The sequence below is a fragment of the Paralichthys olivaceus genome, chromosome 22, assembly GCF_024713975.1.
Source record: "Paralichthys olivaceus isolate ysfri-2021 chromosome 22, ASM2471397v2, whole genome shotgun sequence".
NCBI lineage: Eukaryota > Metazoa > Chordata > Actinopteri > Pleuronectiformes > Paralichthyidae > Paralichthys > Paralichthys olivaceus.
Genome location: NC_091114.1, coordinates 15,028,478 through 15,055,239, shown reverse-complemented (window position 1 = coordinate 15,055,239; position 26,762 = coordinate 15,028,478). Strand labels below are relative to the sequence as shown.

The window sequence follows — 26,762 nt, the reverse complement described above, 5'->3', positions numbered from 1 at the left end:
TTTTTCCGAAGGAGTTTAAGTCTCAATCTCTAGTTTCTTCGATGCAGCTGATGTTCATTTGGTCAGTTCTGATCATTTAGAGTCAAACGGACCATAAACCACTGTGTGAATAGGGGGTGGATACCACAGTGTGATTGACAGCCAGTACCGTCCAATGGGTGCAGGCGGCACGTGTAGGTGGGCGTGCAGTGTCCTCCAGCTCTCAATCATGCTCCACCCCCCATTGCCTCCGAATATGGTTACTCCTGGTCTCCAAAAACCAACAACACGATTTAACATGATCTGTAAATGATTTTATCACACATGAAACAAATAGAATCGATCCTGGAAAAACAGAAATCCATATAAATATAAAACGTATAAAAAGATTTCTCCGCTTTGACGTCGTCAGTCCTTGTGACACATAAATAGAACTCCCACTCGTCCCTGGTCTGACATGTCATTGATTCTCTCGCCGCGATCATCCAGCGCCGATGCCGTCATCCCTCGATCGAGTCGTAGCGTCAAAGCTTTCATCCAATCGATCTCATTCACCTTTGCACCGTATCCATGGTCTCGTTCACGTCTTTACAGCGTTAAAGTCATTTTCACTAAAATCATTTTCAGTTCAGTTCTGGTCCACTGAGGTTTTTTTTTTTTTTTACTTTCTTTTCATTATGAAGGTCTTTTTCTTCTTCGCGGGCTTCTGCTGGTTCTGAGTTGCGTTGCTGTTTTGATTGCCGACGCTGGTCGCTCTCCTCATCTGGTACATGACCTCGGCTGCTTCGTCTGAGAGCATCTGCAGCGAAAAACTGATTTTAATATTCATGCCTGACGAATAACATGTTCAACTAAAGATGAGAGCTAGTCTTTATCCTGAGCTCCACTAACCAGCTGCTGGCTGTAGTTTCATTAAAACATATTTAAAGTTGACATAGTTTCAAATTACTCATCACATCAAGTTATCGTCAAGAACAGTTTGATGAAGACAGGATAGCATTTTAAGAACGACAATCTATAAATCGTCCCTTTACGGAATGAAAACCTCAAATCTGAAATGTGAGTCGTGTGACTTCATTGTTTACGTGGGACTCTGCCGTGATGTCGTCACAGATGGTTGTCATGGTGTCCATCCAGTTGCCGTAGATCCTCTCCTCCGTTTCGATCGGCCTTTGCTCACTTCAGGGCAGAAAGAGGAAAAGTTTGTTACCGAGAAAAACAACATCAACACGCAGACAGACACACAAACACTCACATTAATACAGATGGATGTTAGTCTTTATTCCAGTTTTACTGTGTAAACATTAGTTGTGTAAACACTAGGGTGCAGTTAGTTCAGAGTTCATACAGTCTATGGTTCAGACCCTCGTACCTGATTTGTGTCAGCAGGTCTTGCTGTGCCTTCAGTTGCTTCTGTGCGTCCTGCACTCGACCCTCCATGGTTAAACTGGCACAGAGCTGAGCACCGTGCACGCCGAGCACCGCCATGTTGAAACTACCGGCACCGATCCGACTTCACACCGACACAGGACACGCGATAAAGACGAGGAAATGATAGAAATGAAAAAATGATCCAATCACAGCAGATCACAAACTTCATGCTCAACTGTCAAACTTGATTTTTATATTATCAATTCATTATAATTCGAATATTACGACTTCATACTTAAAACGTATAAATCTTATAATATTCTTATGAAGATTATCTTTGTTTTTACAAACACAGAATCCAGCTGAATCCGTCCGACTGTTTTATTTTGAAAAGGCACGGATGCAGATAAATGCTGACGTGGAGCTTTAACTCTGGATCAGTGTTGACGTATCAGGTAAATTTCCAGATCATTTTTTCTTCACCTGCAGGAGGTCACTGGTCGTCGCTCGGTTATGATGCGAGTGACTCGATGTTGATCTCTGGTCTTGAAGCTCAGCTGGAGTTGGAATGGGAGTTTGTCCTTCTGAAGGAAATCTGACACACACACACACACACACAATATCTTTTAATAACAGCTTAGCACAGTTTCAAACGTTCCCAAGCTGCTAAACAGAACAAACACTCGACTTGTTGTCTCTGCGGGAGCACCGCCAGGTCACATTCCCGTAATGTAAACAGACGTAACACACGTACAGTAAATGCTGATTGTGTTTGTCGAGCTTATCGGCGGCCTCACCCTCCATGAACTCCGGTTTGACGGCGAACTCGAAGGTGCTCTCGAGCCCACTGGTCACGTTCCCTATCTCCCTCACCAGTTTGTGATCGGTTTCATCCTCGTGGGGGAAAAAACTAGAGAGAACGAGAATCAGAAAGAGTTCATGCAGATAAATATGAAAGAGATGAATGGATGGATGTAGAGAGGGAGGAACTAGAAAAAGAAAGGAAGTTAGTTTTGGTTGTTTTAAACTGAACCGTGTTACATGTATTAAACTGCTGCTATAGCCGAGGCTAACCCGTTAGCTCGGAGCATTGCGGTGTCTGTCACCTCACCGTTTACAAACTTATCAAACTGTCAGTGTCATTTCAGTATCAGTCACCACCCACATTCCATCACAAGCAACCAGTGTTGCCGTGACTCCCGTCGCTAGGACGTTGTCCATGGATGCTGAGTGGATCTCCGTTGCTATGGTACCAATAGACACGATGTTCACCTGTGCAGGAGAGGGAGTTCATCGATTATCAGCGTTTCATCATGAGAGCACACAAGAACATCCGTGTGTTTGTTTTAGCAGCCGAGCAGCCACGACTCCATGTTGACGGAACATGATCACGCCCTCTGGCAGCTTGTTTAGTGACTGACTGTTGTCATAGCAACTTCACACATCCTTAAAGCGCCTGGGCGGTGTCACAACGGCAACTTCACGGCTGTGCGACTAATGTGTTGGCTATGAGTTGTGGCTCCAGAGGGCGCTATTGCTACTGCTCAGCAAAAGTTACACAGTGTTGCTTTAAGTACAACCGGCCCGTTAAGTCCAGTAATAGTAAAAGCTTGTTCCTTAGTGCCAGTTGTACTTCACAAGCATGTACTGTATGTAAATGTAATGTATGCACATGTACATGTACTGTATGTGCATGTCTCACCCTTCCTCCCGTCGTGTCTGCCAATCTCCCGACATCAGCCAAGCGACAGTCCGTCCCCTCAAAGCTCATCACTGATATTATGACTCTTGGAGATAAAAAGACAGACAACATGTTTTATTTAAATGTTTTTTAATTATAGGGTTTAAATAGATGTATTCTTCATGTCCTCACCCACTGTCCACAGCCTGCTGGGCCAGCTGTCTGTAGAAATGTGGTGTCAGGAGCGAAGGGGACGGAGTTTGCTCCATCTCACCCAGTCCGATGTTGGCTCTGCCGTCAGTACACAGAATCACCTGCAGGAGATCAGGAGCTTCCGTCAGCAGCAGTTTCCACAGGCAGTCAACTGAACACCCATTATTATTACAGTCTATTCTTAAACCAGATAATTGAAATTCATTTTAAAGAAATAAAATCTCACTGTTTTAATGTTTACATGTTGATTTCTGTATTTCTGCGTACGTATGTTAATTAGGTAGGCGGGCTCAAGTCCTGAGCCGGATTGGTTATAGCTGCTAATGAGGAGGCTGTCAATCATTACCTTCGCCAAGAGCAAACAAACCTACACGTGTGTCTAATAATAGAAATATTAATATTCATAAAAACTGTTTACACATATCTCTGCAAAGGAACTTATGATGTCACACTTTTACATTAAAGCCCAGGAGACTTGCTCACCTTTGACCCAGGGTACCTTGACGCCATGGCAACCGAGGCTAACACCGCAGGGCCGAGACACGTGGCCCCGTGTTCCGTGAGGCTAGATTATATATGTTGACATGAACTGGGATTACAGACATGTACCACAGGGAGGCAGCATTTAAGATACGAAAATACAAACACACTCACTCTTTGACTCTTTGAATCAGTTGCTGGAACGTTTCCGCAATGCAGTGTGGGATGCTGTAGGCCACACCCTGTCCCCATATGTGGTCGTAGTCGACCAACGCCCAATCCCTGAGAGTTACAGGAGAACTGGTGCCATCGCCGTAGATCACGACCTGAATGACGAAGAATGATGGAGAATCTAACATTTCATTTGTGTTTCCACAAAAATTGAGCTTTAAATAAATAACATAAAAATAAAACATAAAAAAAACACAAAGTGCTTCACACATAAAAGCAGTTAAAATATTCATGATAAAACTAATAGAAAACAGAATAAAAGACAGAATAAAACATCAGCTGAAACATTTAAAATAAAAAAGTATATTTCTGTATTTAAATAGAAACCAGCTTCTGTCATTTACAGTAAAAAGGGAGAAAAACAACTTCTGCAGAAATGAACAGGAAGTTCCCTTCTCTTGTTCTTGTTATTTTACGATGAGTCGAATGTTTTTCAGAGAACAAACAACTGCTCAGGTTTGAATTTATTCCACTGGGATTATAATGAAAGTTTGTTTCTACAAATAGAATTATATTTAAATTGTTGCTGTGGAGGGATCAGCGGCTGGACTCGTTGTTTTATCCTAATTCTTCTTTTAATAGTTTTTATATTTTGTGCGTTTGGTGTTTGAGTGTTTGTTTGTAATGTTGTGATTCTTTGAATCAAGATTTTTTTTAATTGATCGTAAAAAAACCTAAAAACTTTTAGAGGAGGTAGATTTACTAACTTTTAACTAACTTTTAAAAATGTCTTTTTCATTATCTGTTGTTTGATTGTGTTAAAACTTTTCATGATTTTCTGGAAATCGTATTTCTCACTCGTGCCAGTTTAAATCCCATCATTCAAACAGTTCATTTCACAATAAAAAATATATATATTTTACATAAATACTTAAAATTATATAATAATTATAATCATAGTTTAATAAGTTAATTTAAAAATGTTCCTGCCTCATCACTGAAAGTCACCAGTGCCACTCTCCTGTGTGGGGAATCCTGCAGCATGGATGACAGCGCCCTCTGGAGGGCGTCCTGGATGCCCTGTGAAGACAAAAGAAAAAACAGATAAATATTATCTCACAAAATATGTTTTCACTCCGACACATGAGCGACACGTCAGCCGCAAAACTTCCTGCAGTCGTCTCACCTCCAGCCTGGATACGTACGCTAGACGTCCACTGCTCGACGGGACCTGAGGGGAAGAGAAAATGTGACACACACTTATTATTACACTGAATTAAATAAGTGACTCACAACTTCTCCTCCAGTTAAACTTAGAGACAGCACGGCTCTTCTGTTTATCTGTTCAGCTACTCTGGCTTTTATTATGTTGAACATGTTATGTTTGAAGGTCTTCTGCACGATTTAGGTTACGTTGGAAAATGTTTTGTCCACGTGGAGATAAACCCTCAAAACATTATTCACACACACACACACACACACACACACACACACACACACACACACACACACACACCTCTGTGGTGACGCTCATGCTGCCAGATATGTCCACACAGAACACCACCAGCGAGTCCTCCAGGTTCTGGTAGTCGTCGTTGATCTCGCTCAGCAGGTAAAGGTCGTCACTGTGGTCGCCTGTGCACCGACCCGTGCACGCTCCCTTCACATCCACGTGCACGCTGTTTGCACATCCACAAAACTCGCACGCCCACATCTGGACGAGAAGAAGAAGAAGAAGAAGAAGAAGAAGAAGAAGAGAGATATCTTATTTCTCATTTTATTTAAAGAGCCTTCACTCTGTTGATTAAAAGAAACGGTACAATAACAAAAAAAACACGACTATGAGAGAAAAATCCCCCAAAAAAACAATGAAAGAAAAGAAAAAACTAGAAAATTGATGAATAAGTGAAATAAATTATGACTCACGTTCCTCTGTGGAGAACTCAGACATGACAAGGCAGCACTACATCTCCCACAAACCACTGGGCTCTGAGACGTCTCCTGGTCTGTGGATGGTTGGACAAGAAAAGGGGTAAAAAGACATGAACTGTGTGTGTGTGTGTGTGTGTGTGTGTGTGTGTGTGTGTGTGTGTGTGTGTGTGTGTGTGTGTGTGTGTGTGTGTGAGAGACCTGGGCTGATGTTGACCAGTTGTCCAACCCTGAGGGACACAACGTTGATGTTGGCCTTTAACCTGTTTTCAGCCTCCATCTCGCCCACTGATGAAACAGAACAGAGGGATGAAGAAACAAAAAGATAGAGGAGGGGGGAGAGAAGAGGGGGAGGGGGGTAAACTCACCTCTGGGTGGGAGGGGAGGGGGCAACGAGGCAGGAGTGTGTTTAGACTTAAGGGTGGGAAAACGAATGAGAGGAGGTCTGAGACGAGGAGAAGGCACTGGAGCTGAAAGAGGAGCTGGAAACAGAAAAACTCATTTTAATATCAACAAAAGTTCTTATCACTTTTTATTATTTTTAATATATATTATCTAAATACCTGGAACATGTGGTTCCAAGCACAATATACTTAAAATAAAGAGGACACAAGTTTTATCTGCTTCACTGGTGAACTTTTTAATGGTCGTTGACGACAGAAAGGCGATAGTGTGATCTGTGTGTGTGTGTGTGTGTGTGTGTGTGTGTGTGTGTGTGTGTGTGTGTGTGTGTGTGTGTGTGTGTGTGCGTGCGTGTGTGCGTGTGTGTGTGTGTGTGTGTGTGAGAGAGAATGAGACCTGGGCTGATGTTGACCAGTTGACTAACACTGAGGGACGCAACGCTGACGTTGGCCTTCAACCTGTTTTCTGCCTCCATCTCGCCCACTGATGGAACAGAACAGAGGGATGAAGAAACAGAGAGAGAGAGGAGGGGGGGAGAGAAGAGGGGGAGAGGGGTAAACTCACCTCTGGGTGGGATGGGAGGGGGCTGGGGACTGAGACGAGGAGGAGGCACAGGAGGAGGACGGGGACCTGGAAACAGAAAAACTCATTTTAATATCAATGAAAGTTCTGATTATGTTTTATGTGTGTGTGTGATGACTGTGAGTGTGTGTGTGTGTGTGTGTGTGTGATGACTGTGAGTGTGTGTGTGTGTGTGTGTGTGTGTGTGTGAGAGTGTGTGTGTGTGTGAGTGTGTGTGTGTGTGGGCTTTCCCCTGCTGAAATGTGAAACACATTAACCGTTACTGCTTTCCTGTTATTTTACTCCAAGACTCTTGAGAACATGATGAACAGAAAAACATCTTTTATACATTGACCTTTGTGACATTTGTGTGTGTGTGTGTGTGTGTTTGTGTGTGTGTTTGTGTGTGTGTGTGTGTGTGTGTGTGACAAGTACCTTCTCTCACTACGTTGTCATATTCATGATTCATAAAAGGAAAACCTGTAGATTTTATTCAGATTAGACAAAAATGATTCACTGATTTATAATGTAAGTGAGTAAAAAGGAAAACAGTTATTTTAGTGGCAAAACAGAAATCAAACAAAACTAAAAAAAAAGTCTCCAGAGATTCTATATATTTAAACCCAGAAAGCAAAGTTTTAGTCTAAATGTTCTAGAAATGTTGTCATTTCGTGAAAATGTCACGACATTTGTCAGAAAATGATTTTAATCTGCTCACCCGCTTCTTCAGATCTCCAGTTACACACAACATGGCTGCAGGCGAACTCCATCTGAGAGGCAGGAACACGCAAGCTACACGTTAACGTACAACTTCGGTTTCACGTTGCACTTGTCGTTGTCGGCATCACTTCTATTCGTCACAGAGCGTTTTCCCACACTGAGCCAAACACCGAGAAAATAACTGGCAGATTAATCAGCAGTGAAACAGCTGTAACACACACACTCTGCTGTTCATCAGAAAGTAAAGGTCAGATGAACTCTGTGGTTCACAGATGTTAAATGTGTTAAATGAAACAAACACAAATGAATTCTCACGATTTTGCAAAATGGAAATTGAAGCCAACATTAGAAAACTTGCTTTGAAAACATGCGTCAGAGCTTCTTCACCGTCAACACGTCACAGCTGCTCTGTGTTGTTAACACGACAGGCACAAAACCTCTGCACTGATTTTGATGTTTTACAAACGCGAACACACGAAACAAACAGGGAGAGAATTACCTTTGTGATCTGTGTGCGGTCGTGTCAGAAGCTCGTCTATTTCTTGTAGGTTTTTGTGAGGATGTGTGGGTGTGTTCAATGTCTGGCTGAGCAGTGCTGAGTGTCTGTGTGAGATTTGCATGTCAGGAAGTCGTACTTATGAGAAATGACAGTTGAGAGGAAGAAGAAAAAAGAAAAAAGAAGCTGTTGATGAACAGACGGAAAAACGCAGACCTCAGCTGCCTTGATTGAGTCAGTCGCTGACCTCTGACCCCTGGGATGAGAAAAATCACGCGTGTAGAATGAAACTCGCATTTGTGTAAGAAGTAATTTGTTTATTAGTCAGAATTAATAACTGTTGACTGATTTTGATTCATTCACAGTTTCACTTTGAAAAGTTATATTCAGAAAGTTGGTTTAGCTTCACCACTCAAACCGGTTTCACAAGCTGTTTCACAGCTCACAGCTTGTTCCGATGTTAGCGAGATAAAAAAATCACTTCAGTAAAACAGGTTGCACCTCGTGAACGGCTCGATGTCAGCGCTGGAGAATGAGGAGGCTGCACCCACCACCGCTAAGGGGAAAAACCCGCTGTGGCCTCTTTAAACTAATTTCCATCAAATAGAGCTGACATTAGGTATTTGATGACATAAAAACTGAGAGACGACATGATTGACAGCCGAGATTGGCTTGTGATTGGTTGAGAGCTCGTTTCGGCAGGACCTTGCGACCACGTCAAAAGAGCAAGATGGCCGCAGACGTACAAAAGATAAATTAGCTTAATTTCTGTATGAAGGCGAGACGTATTCTTAATTTACCTTTATTTGTTCTTTAAGTTTCTTTTTATTATCTTGTAACCGTTTACTAAACTTTCATGCACTTTACATTAGATTATCTGCATTTAGGTCATTTTTTAATTTTACACGTACCCTCCTGATCCAGTTTCTATGCATTAACTGTGATCATAGCGTGAAAATTCCCTCGTAGAGAGAGGTTAACGTCACACTGAGTCTAACGTCGCGTTCATTGTTTAAGTTATTGAGACGTGACAGTGTTGTTCTGTTTGAAATCATTTGCCCTCCAGCGACTCCAACACAGCTCGCAAGATGGCGGCTACGGCCACAGCACCAGGGTCGGGCAGGGTGACCCGCTCGGCCGCGATGTAGCTGGCCCGCCCCGCCCTCGCTGTGAGGTTACGGGTGTGCTCCGCCCCCGAGGCCGCTTTCTAGGATGACAGACAGAAGAAGAAAAGGGCGATTTGGGGAATGTGTGAACTCAAAGACAGTTGTTAGTGATGCGATAATCTGCAGCAGACGATGTGTGTTAATATACCTGCACAGCAGCCTGCAGTACGACCATCTGTCCACCAGGTGGCGCTGTGGTCAGCTTCATCAGCTCATCCACAGCAGGAAACAAAGCATCCAGCTGTAGAGGAAGAGAACCAGATGTTTAAAGACGAAGCTGTTGTGTAATCGAAGAAGCTTCGAGCCCAAACAACAATATAATCATCAACCAGGAAATACTTTTCAAAATAAAAGAGATTGGTTGTGTGGAAAACTCTCACCATTGTTCTGTCTCCAGGATCAGCACCACCATATCTGGAAGACATTAAAATAATATAATCTTTGCCTCAGTAGTGATTTACATATCCTCCATATTTGTTTATTTATGAGACAGACAAACATCTTTGCACCTCCTCATTGCCTGTGTCCCAGCATGCACTGCACTAGCCCAGGATGCAGCGTCGCTCCGCCCCTCGCTCACGTGACCAGCCGCTGCCGTCAGGAACAGGCTGTACAGCTGAGAGATACAAGGAGGCTGGTTTGACGCCGTTGGCTGCGAACGACTTTTTTTTATATCGACTACTTTAAACCTACCGCCCCTGATGACCCGCCCATCTTCTCCTGCACCAACCCAGCGAGGACTGAGAGGAGTTTCCCAGGGCAACCAGGGACCACATGACTCTGGAGCCACTCCTGAATGGCTGAATGAAGATTTTTACATTTAAAAAAAATCTTTCATCAACACATAATCCAACATTTGCCTCCTTTTATTTACTTTTCCTTTTCTGCTCTCATGTTGCTTACCTCTGGCTGCCTGCGCATGAGTGTTACCACAATCTCCGTCCCCAGCCGCTCGGTCCAGGGAGTTGAGTTCCTCCTGCTTCTCCAACAGTGTGGAACAAACTGACTCTAATGTTTTGCGCATCACAGGACTCAGTGAGCCTAGGCAGAAAGTTTTTACACAGTTTTATATATTTTTTCTTTCGTTCCTCATCAAACTGAGGGTTGAATGATATCATAACTGACAACAACAGGTCGTTTCCACTCATCTTGTAACCTTGGAAACCAACCTTCAGTGTGTATATCGTCCTGCGGGCGTGTGCTCATGGTGGGAGGAGCTGCGACGTGGCTGCGTCCGCTCACATGCACACTGCTGAGATTTGGCCAGGCGGGGGCGCTAGTTGCGGCGTCTGCGTGGGATGAGAGTCTTTTGGTTAAGGCTGGAGAAGGGAGGGTCCTCACAAGTAAAGAAAAACAAACTGTGTGTGTGTGTGTAGGCTCACCAAACAGTCTCAGTGTTTCCTCATCGGCTCGCATCAGCGTCAGTGACACGCCCGCCATCTCCAGTGACGTCATGAATGAACCGGACATCACCCTGGCAACCGCGACGCCGCGATTCTCTAGAACCACAGAGACACATTCCACAGCTGAAGAGAGGTCACACACACACACACACACAGGTCACACACACACACACACAGTTACCCAGACAGGTGATGGCAGCTCGAGTAACAATGGCCATCTCCAGACAAGACAAGGCTCCGAGGTTGTTCACACACACAACCACACTTTCTCCTGCACGATAGAAGAACACACACAGGTTAAATAAACACTGTCTGCCGACACCAACTCTGGCTAAATGTAATATTCCTTTAAAACTGATCGCACCTGATTTCAGCGGCAGACGCGATTGGCTGTCAGGGTTGGTCATGTGATCGATCATGGTTTTTACCACCTCGTCTGCCGATGTCACCTGATTAACAGTAAAAACGAATAACTTTAGAGAAACAGAGCAAATGGAATTATATATAAAAAGTAGATTTTGGTTCGTGTGACTGACGGGGGATCACCTTTGACCTTTTGATCCCAGGTTCACCATGGATACCTGAAAACAAGATGGAAGTAGGTGGGGAACATTAAGAGACAGAGACATGTGCTTTGAATGTTTGGTTTCTTTATGTTCTGTCATTTGAGTAAAAGTTTAGTTCAAAGTTTGCTATATTTGCCTCATTTCCAAGATATCTGTCATCAGTCATCTTACTGATCAACAGAATTAGACAACACATCAGATGATCTTGTATTGATCCTGCTCTCTCCGTCTCTTACCCAGACCCAGCTCCATGTCTCCCGGGGGCAGGTCGAATGAAGGCAGGCACCCGGGGACGCTGCACGGAGACAGACTCACCCCGAGCGAACCTGGAGAACAAACATCGACAGAATGTTTTACTGGGGAACAGCATCCCGATAAAGATGGAGCAGTGAGGCCATGGTGAGGTGAAGGAGAAACTCACCGATCCCCTTTAAAACCTCTGTCACCCTGGCAACAATGTGGTCCAATGAGGAGCCTTCCTCTGCCAACGCACCTGCCAGCTGACAGGAAGTTTGTGACGGCAAGATTTTAATTTGTAGAAAATGTGGACATCTCAGAGTGTGCTGCAACAATTTACTTTTCACCTCTTATATTTGTCTTTCACAATATTTGGCAACACACTCTGGTTGTTTGTCGAGTTAACTTTCGTGGTTGATTTTGTCGTTCACCTTGTGTATAAAGACGGTTCCACACAGGCCTCTCCTCCCGGCCTTACTGGGCCGGTCAAAGGCGCAGTCCTCGGCAACGATCACCATGTCGACAGCGACGCCCTGGTTACGGGCCTGCTCTGCCGCCAACCCGAAGTTGAGGCGGTCGCCGGTGTAGTTCTTCACGATGAGGAGGACCCCGGAGGCTCCTGTGGAGGGAGGAGGGTCGTTATTACCTCTGCCAGTGAAGTTATGTTTGTGTTCTTCCAGTTTCACATCCGTGGTTCAGTGCATGACAAGCATTAAAAGCCATGCATCACATCACCTGCATTATGCAAAGACATGATGGCTGCCAGGATGCTGGCGGGTGGTGGCGATGCAAACACTCCCCCTGCGACTGCTGCCGACAGCATCCCTGCACCAACGTAACCTGCAGACACAAGACGGGGGGATTCAAGTGTGAGAGATAAATGCTGAAGAAGACGATTAAAGATACAGAGGACTTACCCCCGTGTGCCGGCTCATGTCCTGACCCTCCTCCAGACAGCAGGGCCACTTTGCCCCTCAGACGCTCCAGGTCGGACCGAAGCACGACTCTGTGGCCCTTCAGCAGCGACAGGCCGCCGCTGGCCCTGACGAGGCCGCACAGAGCCTCGTCCACGCAGCTGTCCACCGAGTTTATCAACTTCTTCTGGGGCTGACAGACAGAAATAAAGAACTTACACACAAATCATATCACACGCTGACGGATTACGATAATATGTGGTGGTTTAATACACATTAAAGTACGTGAAGTGTTATATGGACTTAACTGTTAACATGTTAATGCAACAGCAATAATAATAATGTTATTAATCAGCATCAGTGTGTGTGTGTGTGTGTTATATAGACATAAACACACACACTTAAATCCAGGTTTACTTAAGCTGAACAAATAAATATGACATAAGTAATAATCAATAAAGTTTCATGTGCAACAACATGAACAGAGAAAGTAAAAACTTCAGTGTTGTGGACTCTGATCTCTTTGAATGAGCGAAGCTAACAAAGTCCAGCCTGTCCACACACAGTCCCCCATCATGGCGGCGATACTTCACAGTCTCACACACACGTCACAACATGAATCTGTTCACGGTTTCGCTCCGACGTCTTTAAAAGTCTCTGTTATTATTGTTTCACCTCCATTTCTCTCTTCTCGTCTCTCCCGAGCAGGAACCAGCAGCGTCAGGTTAGCCAAGTTAAGCTAGCGGGACGCCGGACGTAGCGCGTGTTGCCTGCAAAATAAAAGCGTGTGATTTAACTAAACGTAGATAAATGGAAGCTGCTACAGATGATTATACCAAAAATATTACACCAACAAAATAATAAGAAGTTTGTCTGTATTGAATACGCAAACAAATGCTACACCGAGATGCACAATTAGATTAAAGTGAGGCCAGGTTCATGTTTAGTTGTTTTCTTTTGAAAAGACATAGCGGAAACGCTGCTTTCTTCGTAGCAACGAACTTTTTTGTTTCCGGTAAGTTAATAACTCTTTTAAAATATCTAAAATAATGTGAATGAAATAAAGTATATGATATTAAAGAATAGATGTGAAGTAATAAAATGAAAAAGAACAGAAAGCAATGAGAAAAACAAAAATAATAAATGACATAAAACACCTGGAGGACAAGGGAACACATGGAAGAATAAAAACAGGCCATAAAATAGTTAATCTATCTGTCTATCTGTCTATCTGTCTATCTTTCTATCTATCTATCTATCTGTCTATCTATCTGTCTATCTATCTATCTGTCTATCTATCTATCTATCTATCTATCTATCTATCTATCTATCTATCTATCTATCTATCTATCTATCTATCTGTCTATCTATCTATCTATCTATCTATCTATCTATCTATCTATCTATCTGTCTATCTGTCTATCTATCTATCTATCTATCTATCTATCTATCTATCTATGGTATTCAATATGAATATGAAAATTGTATAGAGTGACTAGAGTATAGAGTGAAGAGTATACAAATTGATTATAAAAATGTATGTGTATATATAATATAATAATAATAATAGTACACGAAATTGCATTGTATTATACACAAAACATAACTATAATATATATATATATATATATATATATATATATATATATATATATATTTATATACACATGTTTTAAAACATGCATAGAGGGTTAAAGGTATCATGTATTTATTATTACCTTATTAATTTTATTTACCTTTATCGTAACATCACACTTTGTTCAGGTGTTTGTACTTCCGGTTACCCCGCCCATCGACCCATGACTCCTCCCCTTTCCCCCCACAAGTTAAACTCCGCTCACACGCGCGGATCTGTAACCACATCGAACCAACCCTCACACCCACCGTGCACGTCCAGTCCGCCCGGCTCGGCTCGGTTCGGTTCGGCTCAGCTCGGTTCGGCTCGGCTCGGTTCAGCTCGGCTCGGCACCGTCCACAGCAACATGCAGGATGGCGAGCATGGAGACAGCCGCCGAACATGAACGCATCTTGCGGGAGATAGAGAGCACAGACTCCAACTGTATCGGACCGACTCTCCGGTGAGTAAAGCCCGAACCTGGAGCCTCTCCTCCGGCTGGTTCCCGGTTCCCCCATCCCCGGCGGGAGCATTCGGACTCCCGCAGCCGCGACTAGCTCCGAGTTAGCAACTCCAGAAGCTGGGTCCAAACTTTAACAAGCATGCGCCCGTTATCGGACAGCTAACGTGCTAACTTTAGCAAACATTGAATCTAGCTCATTACAAAGACGCAGCGTGTAAACACTAGAAACCGAGTTCAATCATCTGACTCTGTCTTTAGCTTCTGTTGTGTTTAACTCGGCTTCCTGCTCATTAGACTTTTATTTTTATCAACTTGTCCGCAGGGATTTCAGTAGCTCAGGCTAACGTTAGCTAACTCGGCTAACTCATTGAGATTCTGCTCAGCGGTGACAGAGGCTGCAGTGGTCGTCTGTGGTGGTCTGTGGTTGTCTGTGGTCTGTGGTTGTCCCTCTGTTCATCAGATAGCTTGGTGCTTGGTGTCTGTCACTGTGACCTGGAGGAGTCGAGGCAGACTCGGTTCAGAGCCTGCTAGCCTGCTAGGTGATTAGCATCAGCTGGGATGCATTTCCATCGAGGAGTGTCAAGTGCAGCAGCCCCGAGACTGTGAGCTCTGACTGAGACCGTTCAAACAGCCCAGAGATAATTCAGCATCACACACCGGGCACAGAGGCCCCGGTGGATGTGTGTGTGCTGCTTGTAAATGCTCATGAGTGTTGTTGTTGTTGTTGTTGCTGCTTAATAATTCAGAGGAAACTTCCCCTGCAGGGCTGAATGACTTTTCTGTTCGTTTCTAGTGTGTGTGTGCCAGCTTCATGGTTTCACATCCCACGAGTCTGTTCTCCATGCAGCTGTGTGTTTGGATGTGAAATGAGCCTCAGTGCTCTGTCTCTGCTGACATGTGAAGACACACATCTTTTACTTGTAGAGCAACACTGCAGCTGTGTTCTGACATGAGCTCTGGTGGATTTTGGTGAAGACGTGTTCTGAAGTTTGTCCTTCACGCAGCAGGAGCTTGTCCTGGTCAGACGTGCATCACACGTGGAAATCACATGTTTTTGTTTACAGCACTTTGGCACCAGGGTCAGCCCAAATCGCTGAAACCACTCGGATCTCGTCATCTTTGTAATTTGAATCTAGATACTTGTATTCTGGTTTCTTTTGAACTGATTCAGTTTCGCTGGAGCTGATTGTGACAGTTGAAGCTGTGACTCTCGGTCAGTTCTTCTCACAGGAGATCAGGAGAGAAAGAGAAAACTCTTTTTAAAGCTGCTGGCTTAAGAAGAAACTGTGTCTGAACCGATTGTCCGAAGAGGAAATAGGCAGTGAGTGAATGAGCAGGATGTATGTAAGTGTGTGTGTAACTGTGTTGTCTCCTTGTCCCTCCGTGTTGGTCACTTTCTCCTTGCTATGTAGGCCAGTCGCTGTGCCTGATGGGAGTTTATCAAGCCAAGATAAGTGTGTGTGTGTGTGTGTGTGTGTTTGCTGGCGTTCTCAGTCACCATATAACATCATGAGCTTGTGACACCTCTGGCTGCCATACTCTCCTCCTCTGAGAGTGTGTGAGTGCACTTCAGTGCCACAGCGATTGATTCAGGCTGGCAACCTGACGGATGTACTGTTATTTTCCTTGTGCCTACATGTACTTCCTGAGTGATGATTCTCCTCCAGCGTCTCTTCAACAGTGTTTCCACTTGAGCCAGTGCACTCACTCACACACTTAAAATATAATAGCAGAGTCTATGTTTGTTGCTGTCACGTCATTTTCTATTTTTAGCCCAGAGGGAGGTTGAAGACAGAGTTTCACAGGCGAACGCATCAGATGATGGAGGATGCAAGTGTCAGCTGAAAGAAACACTGCTTTAGTTTGTTGCTGAATCTTTAACAGAGCAATACAAGCAGATAACATGCTGTTGTTTTTATTCCTTATCATCCACCACTGACTTTACATGTTTTCCATTTCCTGTTATGTTACACACATGTTCTATGGAGATAAACGCGTGTGGGACGCCAAATCGCTGGCGGCCTTTCCTTTTTGTGTGACAGCGTGTGAGGCCGAGGATAAGAAACAGAGAAACTCCAAAACCCTTAAAATTGTTTTAATTAAATAAGAAAACAATTGCGTCCTTCAACAGGGACATTTCCCATATTACAGCCACAAAGGGGATAGAAAAAATAGAAACATTAATAAAAAAAGTAAAGAAATTTAAAAGTTCTTTTTTTATAACAAAGTCTTTTTAAGGATTTTAAAAGTTGTCTTTATTTTGCATGTCCTCTAATTAAGCAACATTGTGAGTTGTCGGTGTGGTTTCTTAAGATTTGTCTGTGTTGTGGTGCAGCAGCCGTGTGCAGGTCGAGGCTGGCTGCAACATGCCTCCCTGACAGCAGAATAACTCAGGATATAAGTGAAAGGCTACTCAGTTTACAGACGTCCACCTAAAGACAGGAAAGACCAGTTTTAATATACAGTGTGTTCGTATTCGAACTCGAATCATCAAGAAAAACATCCAACGCGTTTGGATGCAGCGATGAATTAAAAGTATGAGGAACTGAAGTTCCATCAGTGGCTTTTGTGTTGTTTTACTTTGGCCAAATAAGATATAACAGACGTGTCAGTTGTTTGTCTGTTGATGACTGATTGTGTGTGTTTTTGCCTCAGAAACAGCTGAGTGCGTCACAGCCGAGCACGTTTCTTTGTTTGTATGTGTTGACAGAGATAATTCAACAACTAGAGATTATATATATGTGTGTGTGTGTGTATATTTGCTGCGTTGGCAAATGTCATCTGTCAACTTCAGTCATGCTGCTACAAGTAAGGAGAAACCTGTGTGTGTTCTGAGCTCCACCCTGTGTTTAACACTGTGCAGCTGCCATTCATTTGTCATTAATAACAGGGAACCGTTTATGCATTTGCTTATTATGTGGTTTTCGTCTACATCGTCATGGAAACCGGCCTTTTCTGATTGGTCGCCGTGTGTCCATCGAGGGCTCGGCCTTACAGGGACGGCAGTGCAGACATCGGGCCGGTCGGTTTAACCACAGGTCTAAAACAGTCGTGTTCTGTCATTGTACAAATATCGCGACTGTACGAATGAGTCGTGCAGCTCAGGGCGGAATATTCTGACGGTCATCATGGGCTGAGAAATTCAACACAACTGTGTGGCTGACGGTACCAGGCACTGTGAGAGTATAGGCGTGTGCACGGTGATAAATTAAAACCAGTCCCTGTTAACACACACACACACACACACTCACACTCACACTCACACACACACACACTCCCCACTGACTCATCCGACTGTACGTGGGAGGGGACCCATCCATTCTGACACACTCAGAGGTTGTTGTGCTCGTCTTGGGTTAAGATCCTATTGAGCAAGCTGACACACACACACACACACACACACACACACACACACACACACACACACACACACACACACACGTGCAGATGTTTATAGTGACATCATAACTTCTTGTGTCCACGTTCCTCATTGTGAAAGTTCTTGTAGTGAATTCGTCCAACCCTCAATCTCTTCCTCCTTCTCTCCCTTAAACTTCTCATCCTCCTTCTCTAACATCTCCTCCTTCTTAATCTATGTGTCTCCTGATTGTGACACCGCTGCACCTTTTTTGCTCCTCTCCCATTTGCACATCTTTCAAAGGGAGGAATAGAGAGGGGAAGGGTCTGAGGGAGATTATAAGTGGACATTTAAACGCTTTAACAGTGACAGAACATGTCTTAGTATAGTCATCGTGATACTGAGAGATATTAAATAACAAAAACTTAACTTAAAATACACGTCTCAGTGTTAATGCCTGATTCTTAATGTCTATCATTGACTGTTTTTCGTTTGTCAATGACATCGTGAGGCTTGAGAAGGTATAAAATGTTTTTAGAGGCATCAAAATGTATTTTAAGGACTAAAAATGGGAGATTTTAAGTATTTCTTGATGCAGTAGATGTTAAATTATCAGATATTCCACCTATTCCAAGGCTCAAAGCAGTGAATTAATCCAGCATTTGGTTTATTCTAACTCTGTTGATGTATAGATATGTAACAAATATCCAGTTGTTCACCTTTCTAAAGGATTTCATGAGGTCTGTCTCACAGGTTCTGGTATGAAGAGTAGAAGAACAGTATCCAGTATTTCATTTATTCCAAGGATTAAAGAGTAATATTCAAAGATTGTGAACGGCCCCAGGAGCTCATATGAAAGCAAACTTAAAGGGAGAAATAAGAAATTATGTAACTGCTATTTTTCCTCTCTTGCTCTGATCCTCTTCTCTCCTCTGCTCTCAGTTACCGGGCACTGTGACAGTGAGATGCGTGTGCACGGTTACAAATTAAAACCAGTCCCTGCTAACACACACAAGCTAATCTTAGCTCATACACGCTAGTGCACTTTGTCCGGAAACAAACTATTGTGTGGAGACTTCACAGGGGAGAGGAGCGATTCCTTTATAACTTGGTTTTTAGTGTCCTGCACATGATGTCACTGACAGTAACTTTGTTCATTCAAATAGAAGAGGGATTGATTTTTTTACACAGTTTCCCAACTATTCTCATTCACCTCATTCTTTAAAAAACTTCTGTCACACTTTCACTCAGAGGTTCAGTGTTTAATTTCATTCTTTACTCTATGAGTCTGTAGCTCATTGTTTGTCGAGGGCAGCGGTTGAACAATCTTTGGACGTGCACACACACAGACACACACAGACACACACAGACAGACACAGTGCTGGCTCCCTGTGTGGTCTCTTGTGTGTTTGTGTGTCTAAAGAAAGCAGTGTGTAGCGTCAGACCTGCGCTCTATTGTACAAGTCGGGCATTTCCTGGTCAACAGGAAGAAGGGTGGGGGAATCATATCCATACACAGGTGTGTGTGTGTGTGTGTGTGTGTGTGTGTGTGTGTTTTGTATGTGCTGTTTTTAGAAGGGAGGGAACACAGGAAAAACCACTGAAGTCAATTGTTCAAACTTACTAATGTCTTAATTCTGGTTTTCCTGTATCTTGAGCTTCTTCACTTGCAGACTCCTACATAAAAATGTTTTTTCCTGGATCCACTTTTTTATACTTTAACTCTGTCCCCCAATTAATGTTCCTCAAACTTGGGCTCTTCATTTCTGCCTCAGGGGAGAAAATGGAGACTGGTCATACAAAGTGTTGATAAATATTTATGATGATTGATGTAGAAATATAAGTAGAGAAACCTTTAAGTGAACAGCAGGATAACCATGCGTGTCTCACTTCTTCTCTCTACACTGTGGTGAAATCTCTGTTTGCAGGGGAAGTCCTGATAAAACCTCTCACTCATGGCTGTGAGAAGTCTAGACACTAAAAAAAAAACTAAAAATGACACCCAGCAGGAGGCTGGTTTAAATGTCTGGAGTGTGCAGACGTTCACAGAAGAACAATATTTATTTATTCTTTATTCTCTTTGTTGTTGGTGGTTTGATTAAAGATCTCACGAACTCTAGATTTGCGAAGTTCAAATATTATTTTAGGAAATAATATGAATAAATGCCCCAGAAACAAAAAAAAAGCAAACAAACAAAACAAAACAAAAAATATATATATTATTAGTCGAACTGTTTTTGGTAGTAAGTAATTGTTGGGTCTGTTAAATAAAAGAAAATAGGGAAATTATATAATTTCACACATCTCAAGGATGCAGTTTTTAAATCATAGCTCCCCCTAGTGGACGTAGGTGGCACGTGCACCTATTTCCTCAACTGGATACCTCTGTCTCTCTCTGTCCTCACTGACTCTGCTGTCACTGCTCAGATACATATAACATATATATATATATATATATATATATATGTGTGTGTAAATATATATATATATATATACAATAATGACCTAATAAAGTTCTTCCTCTTCTCACCTGTTGCCCTCTTGTTTCTCTTCAGGTCGGTGTACGATGGACAGGAACATGGCCTCTTCGTGGAGAAGCTGGACATGCGGATCCGCAACCACGACAGGGAGATCGAGAAGATGTGCAACCATCACTTCCAGGGGTTCGTCGACTCCATCACGGAGCTGCTCAAAGTACGAGGGGAGGCACAGAAGCTGAAGGTACGGAGCGGAGGGGATGTTTTAAAAAAAAACTAAACCAATCAAAGAGGCTAAAACAATAAAATCTTTAAAAAGGGTTAAAGATGGAAAAAGTAGATTTAAAAGATCATTCTTGATTTTTTTTTGTTTGTTTTTCATTTTCCCCTCAGAGTCAGGTGACTGAGACCAACAGGCATCTTCAGGATGACGGCAGAGAGGTACATTTTCATCTCTTTTCTGACCTTCTTCACCTCTTTTCTAATCCTTCTCCTCCTCCTCACCACGTTTTTCCTGTTTTCAGCTCATCAGCTCCATGGAGGAGCTGAAACAGTGTCGAGTCCAACAGAGGAACATCGCCACCACCATCGACAAACTGACGCACTGCCTCCCAGGTAACACACCCACAGTGAGAACACTGAGGATTTAAACAGAGAGACATGTTGTGTCGGTCTCTTTCTTTTCATTTAACAAATGTTCGGCGAGTGAAAAATCCCTGAAATTGTATTTTTCTAAATCAAGGGTACGCAAAATCAAAATATCCTTTATTGCCAAATGTATAGTCTCGTTCTCAACCTCATTACGGTTTGTTTGCTTTGTCTCTTCTTGATTTCCACAGTCCTGGAGATGTACAGCAGACTTCAGGAGCAGATGAGAGCGAGAAGGTACGTTATTCATTCTGCTTTACGGGTTTGAGACACTTCCTATGATGTAAAGCAGAGAAAAACTAGAAACGACGAAATATTAAAGATTGACAGGAAGCAACAGGGTGAATGTGAAGTAAAGTAGCATGTATGTAACTTGTGCACTTTTATTTGACTGTCGAGTCTCAACCAGCAGCCACTAGATGGAGGCAGAGCGTCTGGACGGAGAGAGCACGTCCAGCTCGTCTCTGTCTCTCTCTCTCTCAGCCCTCAGCCTGACCTGTAGACAGGAGTCTGGTTGGTCATAAATTTGTCGTGTTTTTCTACTTCTCTCTGTCCTGCGGCTGCCGGGCTCAGCAGAGAGCAGCGAGAGGTCAGCCAGCGACGACTGCTCCTCGAGAGAGAAAGTGTGTCTGTGTGTGTGTGTGTGTGTCTGTGTGTGTGTGTTTGCGTGACAGACGTAGTGGAGTGAAGTGTTTGGGGGATATTGTGTTGCCCGAGGTCCCTGAGGTGTGTCTGCGTGTGTTTATTTCTCCCTCTGTGTGTACGCTCGTGCTTGTCGACGTTTTATTGTTGTGTGTCTTGTTAGTTTGGCTAAAGTTTCTTCCCGTTTCTCCCCGACGTGGCCGGGACGCTTCTTGTAAAAAAAAAAAAAAAACACTTTTAATCTCAGTGAGACTTTTCCTGGTTAAGTTTAAAGAACCAGAAGGACTCTCAGTAGAACTCACACCTCCGCCAAGGCCCAACAGGCTCCTCATGCAGCCACATTTAAACTCACTGATTTGATTTGGATTAAACATTTCTAGATCTGCCCCTCTGTCCAGAGCCGCCCCAAATTTCACTGATTGTTCCTTAACCCATATTCGATCCTTCCACCAAGAACTGTGGGAACGTGTGCAGTAGTTTTTGTTTTAAACTGCTGACAAACCAACAGTTAGAGGTGAAAGAATAACGCTCCTTGGCTGAGGTAACAAACCAAGAAGGTTCAAACCTGGACTGTTTTCACACACCTCATATTCTTGTGTGTGTGTGTTAGGTACTACCCGGCGCTGCGGACATTGGAGCAGCTGGAGCTGACGTGTCTTCCCCGGGCGGGTCAGTACCGGTTCTGCTCCATCATGGCAGAAAACATCCCCAAACTGAGGACTCAGATCCGGGACACTGCCATGACGCAGCTGAGGGACTTCCTGGAGAGCATCCGGAAACACTCCGACAAGATCGGAGAGACTGCCATCAGACAGGTACACAAATCACACGCTAACATAAACACACACACACTCAGGTTCCCGGTGAATCTGTTTGCTTTGGAGTCGTCAAACAATCTGGAAGCCTCTTTTGGAAGATGTCCGTTTGCTCAAGCCAAGACCCCCTGATCCCATCACACACATCCCAGCTTGAGCGCATGTGATGGATTTTGCAACTTGGGAGAAATCCACACTATGAGCGCAGCTGAGGTTGATGGGAAGATCATTATTTTTGCAGGTATGAACCCCATAAACCAGAGGAAGGCTTTCAGTTTTTACCTGATGATTGAGGAAGTTAAAAAGTCGAGACATCTTTATGATTAATCCCGAGGAGCCCGTGAACTTCTGTATAAATCAATCTGTCCCGTAACTGGTGAGTTATTGCACAAACACACGTCAGGGGCTCAGTTCGCCACAGTTCGATTGATTGTCTGAGATCCAAGTGTCTGTTTGTTTGTTTGTTTGTTTGTTTGTTCTCTATCATCTGTTCTCACGCCACAGTTGACTTTTATTCTCCATCATGTCTTTGTCTCTGTTAATCAGAAGCAGCTTGTGTGTTTGTGTGTGTGTGTGTGTGTGTCTGTGTCCCTTTGTGGTTCAGCTGCCAGTAAACAGGCATGTAGTCGTTGTCGGAGACGTCTTGTTGAATGTACGCACTCTGACACATACACACACTAATGTACACACACATAGAGAGGCAGCTTTTCAGCACTTACCTCATTGTTTTTGTGTTTTCCAAGGCCAGGGCAGTTCTCTCTCTCTCTCTCTGTGTGTGTGTGTGTGTGTGTGTGTGTGTGCGTGTGCGTGTGTGTGTGTGGGATCCTCAGCTCAAAGTGAGGCCTCTTGTTTATTCGTGTGACTCAATTACTTTGGGGAATGTTGCTCCACGGAGTGTCAGGATGAAACAAATTCCTTCGTTAGTAAATGCAGATTAAAGTTATGGTTATTTATATTATTAATATGATGTCACTTATCACAGTTTTAAGAAAATAGGCTGATCAGTTTTTCTTATTATTATTTTTGGTGGTCTCTCACTTATCCACTTTCATTCGTAGCTTGTTTATTTAACACCTCATTTTGTGTTCAACACTAGTTTACGTCTTTATCTAGCAGGTGAAAAGCAAACTAATGTCGTATTTGTCCTCTAGATGTCACTAGAGACCCAGTTTTAACCCTTAATCCGAACCACAGCTGATAGTTGAGCAGAGAAACAGAAGCAGAGCAGGTCAGGGGGGTCACCAGCTGGTTTGGTGAATATTCAGTCGTGTGAATCATTCTCTACGGACTCAGGAGTCAGCGACGCAGGTGAACAACTATGGGGGATTTTGCAATGGATGTTAGTGATCGCTCTCCGTCTTCAACACAAACTAATGAGAGGATATAGTTTTTTCTTCAACCCTTAGTTCTTTCTCTGACGTCATTTCTTGCAAACTCTTTAAAATGCGTCATGTCTATAATTTCTTTACAACCTAAGATAAACGGTTAATGAGTCAGTAAACCGTTATGAATCATGAAAGTATTGAAATTGTTATAAAGCAGGAAACAAATATTACAATCTTACATGTGTTTCCATCAAATTCTTCTAAATAAACATGTGAAACATAGTGTTCAGAATATTTCTGAACACTCATTAAGTTATTTGACATTTCATTTTCTCTGCTCCTCTCTGTAACTTGTATCTGGTGCCGCTGTGTTTTATCAACGCAGTCTCCACCACATGCAATGACGTCATCACAAGCGTACAACTAGAAGACAGAGGCCTGAAACTTTCTGTTGCAAAGTTAAAGACTGTTCCAGCCATCATTGTTTTTTCTATTCTAGATTGATTTAATCATGCAAACAACAAGCTCCTGAAGTGTTGAAGCTGTTCTGGAGGCTCGTGACGTTACCTTTCCGTCTATATTTTTTCACTCGTGTAATAATTAAAGCATTAATTTTGAGCGAGGAGATAATTATGATCACGGTGAAACCCCAATGAGGAAAAAACTTAAGTCAATGCAGTGGAATTTTTCTCCCCACGTATCACTCCACTGCCACACGTTGGAAAACCGTCCAGTGACCCTTCGGGTTGGGGGGTCCTCGGGCCGCAATCCGAGAATCGAGAATCACTGGTGTAGAAAATCCACTTGCAGTCACTGAAGAAACTAACCGCTAACTCCTCTAACCACTAATTACGAGGGAGTTTATGGAAACCCCAGTGGTCCGGCAGCCCTGATACCGATACTGGGATTATGTTGTTGTATCAAATGTTTGGCTCAGAGCGCCAGGTCGGAAGCCTTGTCAGTGTGTGTGTGTGTGTGTGTGTTAGAAGTTCTTCCTTCCTTCCTTCCTTCCTTTCCTTCAACCCTCCTTCACTCTTCTCTTTCTCCGTCTGCTTCGCTATTCTCTCTGTCTCTCCATCTCGTCCTCTCAGACAGTGTGTCTCTCCTGCGCGCTCTGTTCCAAATTAGCTCTAACTTTCTGTACCCGGCCGTCGTTACAGCCCCCGTGACCAAGGATGTGAAAATAAATAGATTGTAGAAAGAGGGGATGGAGGGAGGAGAGCGCAGGGCTTACAATGGAGCTATTGTGTGCTGGCACATGCCCGTAGAAGAAGAGGAGGAGGAAGATGGGTGAAGAAGACATGTTCATAGCTCTGGTTGTTAAAAACAGGGCCTATTTCTTTTTGGGCCACTTGCTGAAGTGACTGGTGGTCGTCCTTCCTGAGAGGACAGTCACAGGACGAAACAATTTGTCTGGATCCTTTGTGCATAGTTCTGGCATCTACTAAGCCCTTGTACTCCTTCAAACTGATTTTATTACTCGAACTGGCTCCCCTGGATCGTATTTCATCAGCAACCACCATTGAGAAGAGGGGGAGCAGAAGAAGAGCTGATGAAAACATGGATCGGGGGGGTGAAGAAACAGTAGAAGGATTAAAAAAAGGAAATAGGGGAGGAATCTGGAACCAGACTTGGTCCAAATGTCTTTGTCATTGTTTCAGGACTCTCCTCTGTCATTTGTCATTTCCCTCGTTCTCTTGCTCTGTCACATCACATTTCCCCTCTCTCTCTCAAGATGTCTGTCTCTTCTCCCTCTTTCCATCTCCTCATCTTTCCACCTCTTTTTTTTCCTCCAGTTTCTTTTATTAATGCTCCGCAAAGGACGAGCTCAGAGCTTCTGATGTGTATTCGGTAGTTACTACACACACACACACACACACACACACACACACACACACACACACACACTCACTCAGACACACACTCGCACACGCTAATGGGAAACAGATTGTTGGGCCTGTGAAGTGGAAGAAGATTGATTACCTGTATCTAGTTACTGAACACACACATGCGTGCGCGTGCTGCGAGGGTGGCACAGGGCGCACGCTGCGTCCGTGTATGGAACCATCACGGTGAAAACCAAAATAGATGGTTATAGGTCGTTGCGTCAGGCACTGTGTGTGTGTGTGTGTGTGTGTGTGTGTGTGCGCGTGCGTGTGTGTGTTGTATGCAGAATAATGCTCCGCAGTTCACTGGCAATGCACACCATTATTTCTGGCTTGTGGTCGGCCTGCCAAAAAAGAGATCCACAGAAGGGATGTCCGGTCAGGTTTTTTCCCCTGATCCTGATCCGAGTCATTTGATATGAAGTATTTGTCGATGCAGAATGCTTTTTTTTTTTTTTTTACTCCATAATACAGCAGTACAGTGCAGTAAAATGTACTTTAAGTACAAGGCAGATTGTTTTTCAGTAGAAGTGCAAATCTTATGCTTGAACCTTGAAAACAATAACATTTTCAATACCTAATTCAATTCTCTTCCACCAGCAGTTTGCTCTCCCGTCTTTACTCCCCCCATTTCATCATCATTTTCTTCTTCTTCGTTCTCATCCTCTGCTCCCTCTTTTCTCACGGGTCATTTGCGCAGGATATGACGCACATTCCCTGCACTTGAGGGTTTAAGTGGCGCACGGAATTCGACCCGACAAAAGACACGGTTAAAAAGGCTCCTGTTCACGACAGAAGGTGATATTGTGTGACGAGTGAGAGTGAATGGCGGGGTGAGTGTGTATAGAGTACGCCTGTAGATGCCCCGAGACACATGCACACCTGCTGACAAATGCCAAAGTGGAATTATTTGACGTAGGTACTGACGTCCGTATCGGCAGCGTTATGCGCCGTCGGAAAAATGCTTTTCTATGTCTCTCGCTCCTTGTCTCAGATCTTTTGCCTTTTGAGGTCCAGGTATGTTAATTTATACGTGGAAAGAAAGAAAACAAGCTTTTGAAAGATTGGAAAGGAATGCCATGCAGGGGAGAGCAGCGCTCTTCTCGTTTGGAAGGTCTGTGCCCATCCTTTTAAGAAGCGGTGTAGCATCCGTTGTAAAACGTGTTTGTGTTCTCTTGTCCTGTGTTGATGCTCCGGAGCTGCTTCAGATTTATTCCTTGTCATTAGTGAGTCAATCCTCGAAC

At 43.6% G+C, this 26,762-nt stretch overlaps 3 protein-coding genes across 12 annotated transcripts in view; 1 reads left to right on the top strand and 2 right to left on the bottom strand.

The window, feature by feature from the left end:
- Positions 1 to 271: 271 nt before the first annotated feature.
- Positions 272 to 8,152, bottom strand: LOC109645029 (circularly permutated Ras protein 1). 8 transcript variants are annotated; one of them, XM_069518336.1, is made up of 21 exons: positions 8,007 to 8,132; positions 7,506 to 7,664; positions 7,223 to 7,267; positions 6,791 to 6,856; positions 6,623 to 6,709; positions 6,193 to 6,306; positions 6,026 to 6,112; positions 5,822 to 5,901; positions 5,412 to 5,609; positions 5,082 to 5,126; positions 4,886 to 4,975; positions 3,899 to 4,050; positions 3,728 to 3,809; positions 3,224 to 3,345; positions 3,053 to 3,137; positions 2,516 to 2,622; positions 2,148 to 2,260; positions 1,834 to 1,945; positions 1,352 to 1,492; positions 1,065 to 1,158; positions 272 to 778 (listed from the first exon to the last, which is right to left on the bottom strand). In XM_069518336.1, the coding sequence occupies exons 2-21, from the start codon at positions 7,555 to 7,557 to the stop codon at positions 641 to 643; spliced, it is 2,010 nt and encodes a 669-aa protein (XP_069374437.1). In that variant the 5' UTR covers positions 7,558 to 7,664; positions 8,007 to 8,132; the 3' UTR covers positions 272 to 640. The 8 variants fall into 8 exon arrangements, with proteins under 8 accessions (XP_069374437.1, XP_069374438.1, XP_069374440.1 ...); XM_069518337.1 differs by having other exon boundaries at positions 7,506 to 7,557; positions 8,007 to 8,126; XM_069518339.1 differs by lacking the exon at positions 7,223 to 7,267 and having other exon boundaries at positions 7,506 to 7,557; positions 8,007 to 8,152.
- A 147-nt stretch (positions 8,153 to 8,299) lies between these two features.
- Positions 8,300 to 13,102, bottom strand: tkfc (triokinase/FMN cyclase). The gene is made up of 17 exons (XM_020112256.2): positions 12,965 to 13,102; positions 12,293 to 12,482; positions 12,111 to 12,215; positions 11,807 to 11,994; positions 11,560 to 11,638; positions 11,375 to 11,464; positions 11,119 to 11,153; positions 10,937 to 11,021; positions 10,754 to 10,843; positions 10,552 to 10,668; positions 10,339 to 10,458; positions 10,073 to 10,210; positions 9,863 to 9,969; positions 9,679 to 9,785; positions 9,550 to 9,583; positions 9,318 to 9,410; positions 8,300 to 9,210 (listed from the first exon to the last, which is right to left on the bottom strand). The coding sequence occupies exons 1-17, from the start codon at positions 12,968 to 12,970 to the stop codon at positions 9,055 to 9,057; spliced, it is 1,740 nt and encodes a 579-aa protein (XP_019967815.2). The 5' UTR covers positions 12,971 to 13,102; the 3' UTR covers positions 8,300 to 9,054.
- A 996-nt stretch (positions 13,103 to 14,098) lies between these two features.
- exoc6b (exocyst complex component 6B) overlaps positions 14,099 to 26,762 on the top strand; it is a 65,991-nt gene continuing 53,327 nt past the window's right edge. Inside the window, exons 1-6 of one of the 3 annotated variants that reach the window (XM_069519066.1) lie at positions 14,099 to 14,367; positions 20,281 to 20,446; positions 20,596 to 20,643; positions 20,727 to 20,817; positions 21,042 to 21,087; positions 22,103 to 22,307. In XM_069519066.1, the coding sequence (XP_069375167.1) occupies positions 14,279 to 14,367; positions 20,281 to 20,446; positions 20,596 to 20,643; positions 20,727 to 20,817; positions 21,042 to 21,087; positions 22,103 to 22,307 (645 nt within the window). In that variant the 5' untranslated portion in view covers positions 14,099 to 14,278. The remainder of the gene's footprint in view (positions 14,368 to 20,280; positions 20,447 to 20,595; positions 20,644 to 20,726; positions 20,818 to 21,041; positions 21,088 to 22,102; positions 22,308 to 26,762) is intronic. The other 2 variants (XM_069519065.1, XR_011239977.1) reach the window with 2 other exon arrangements.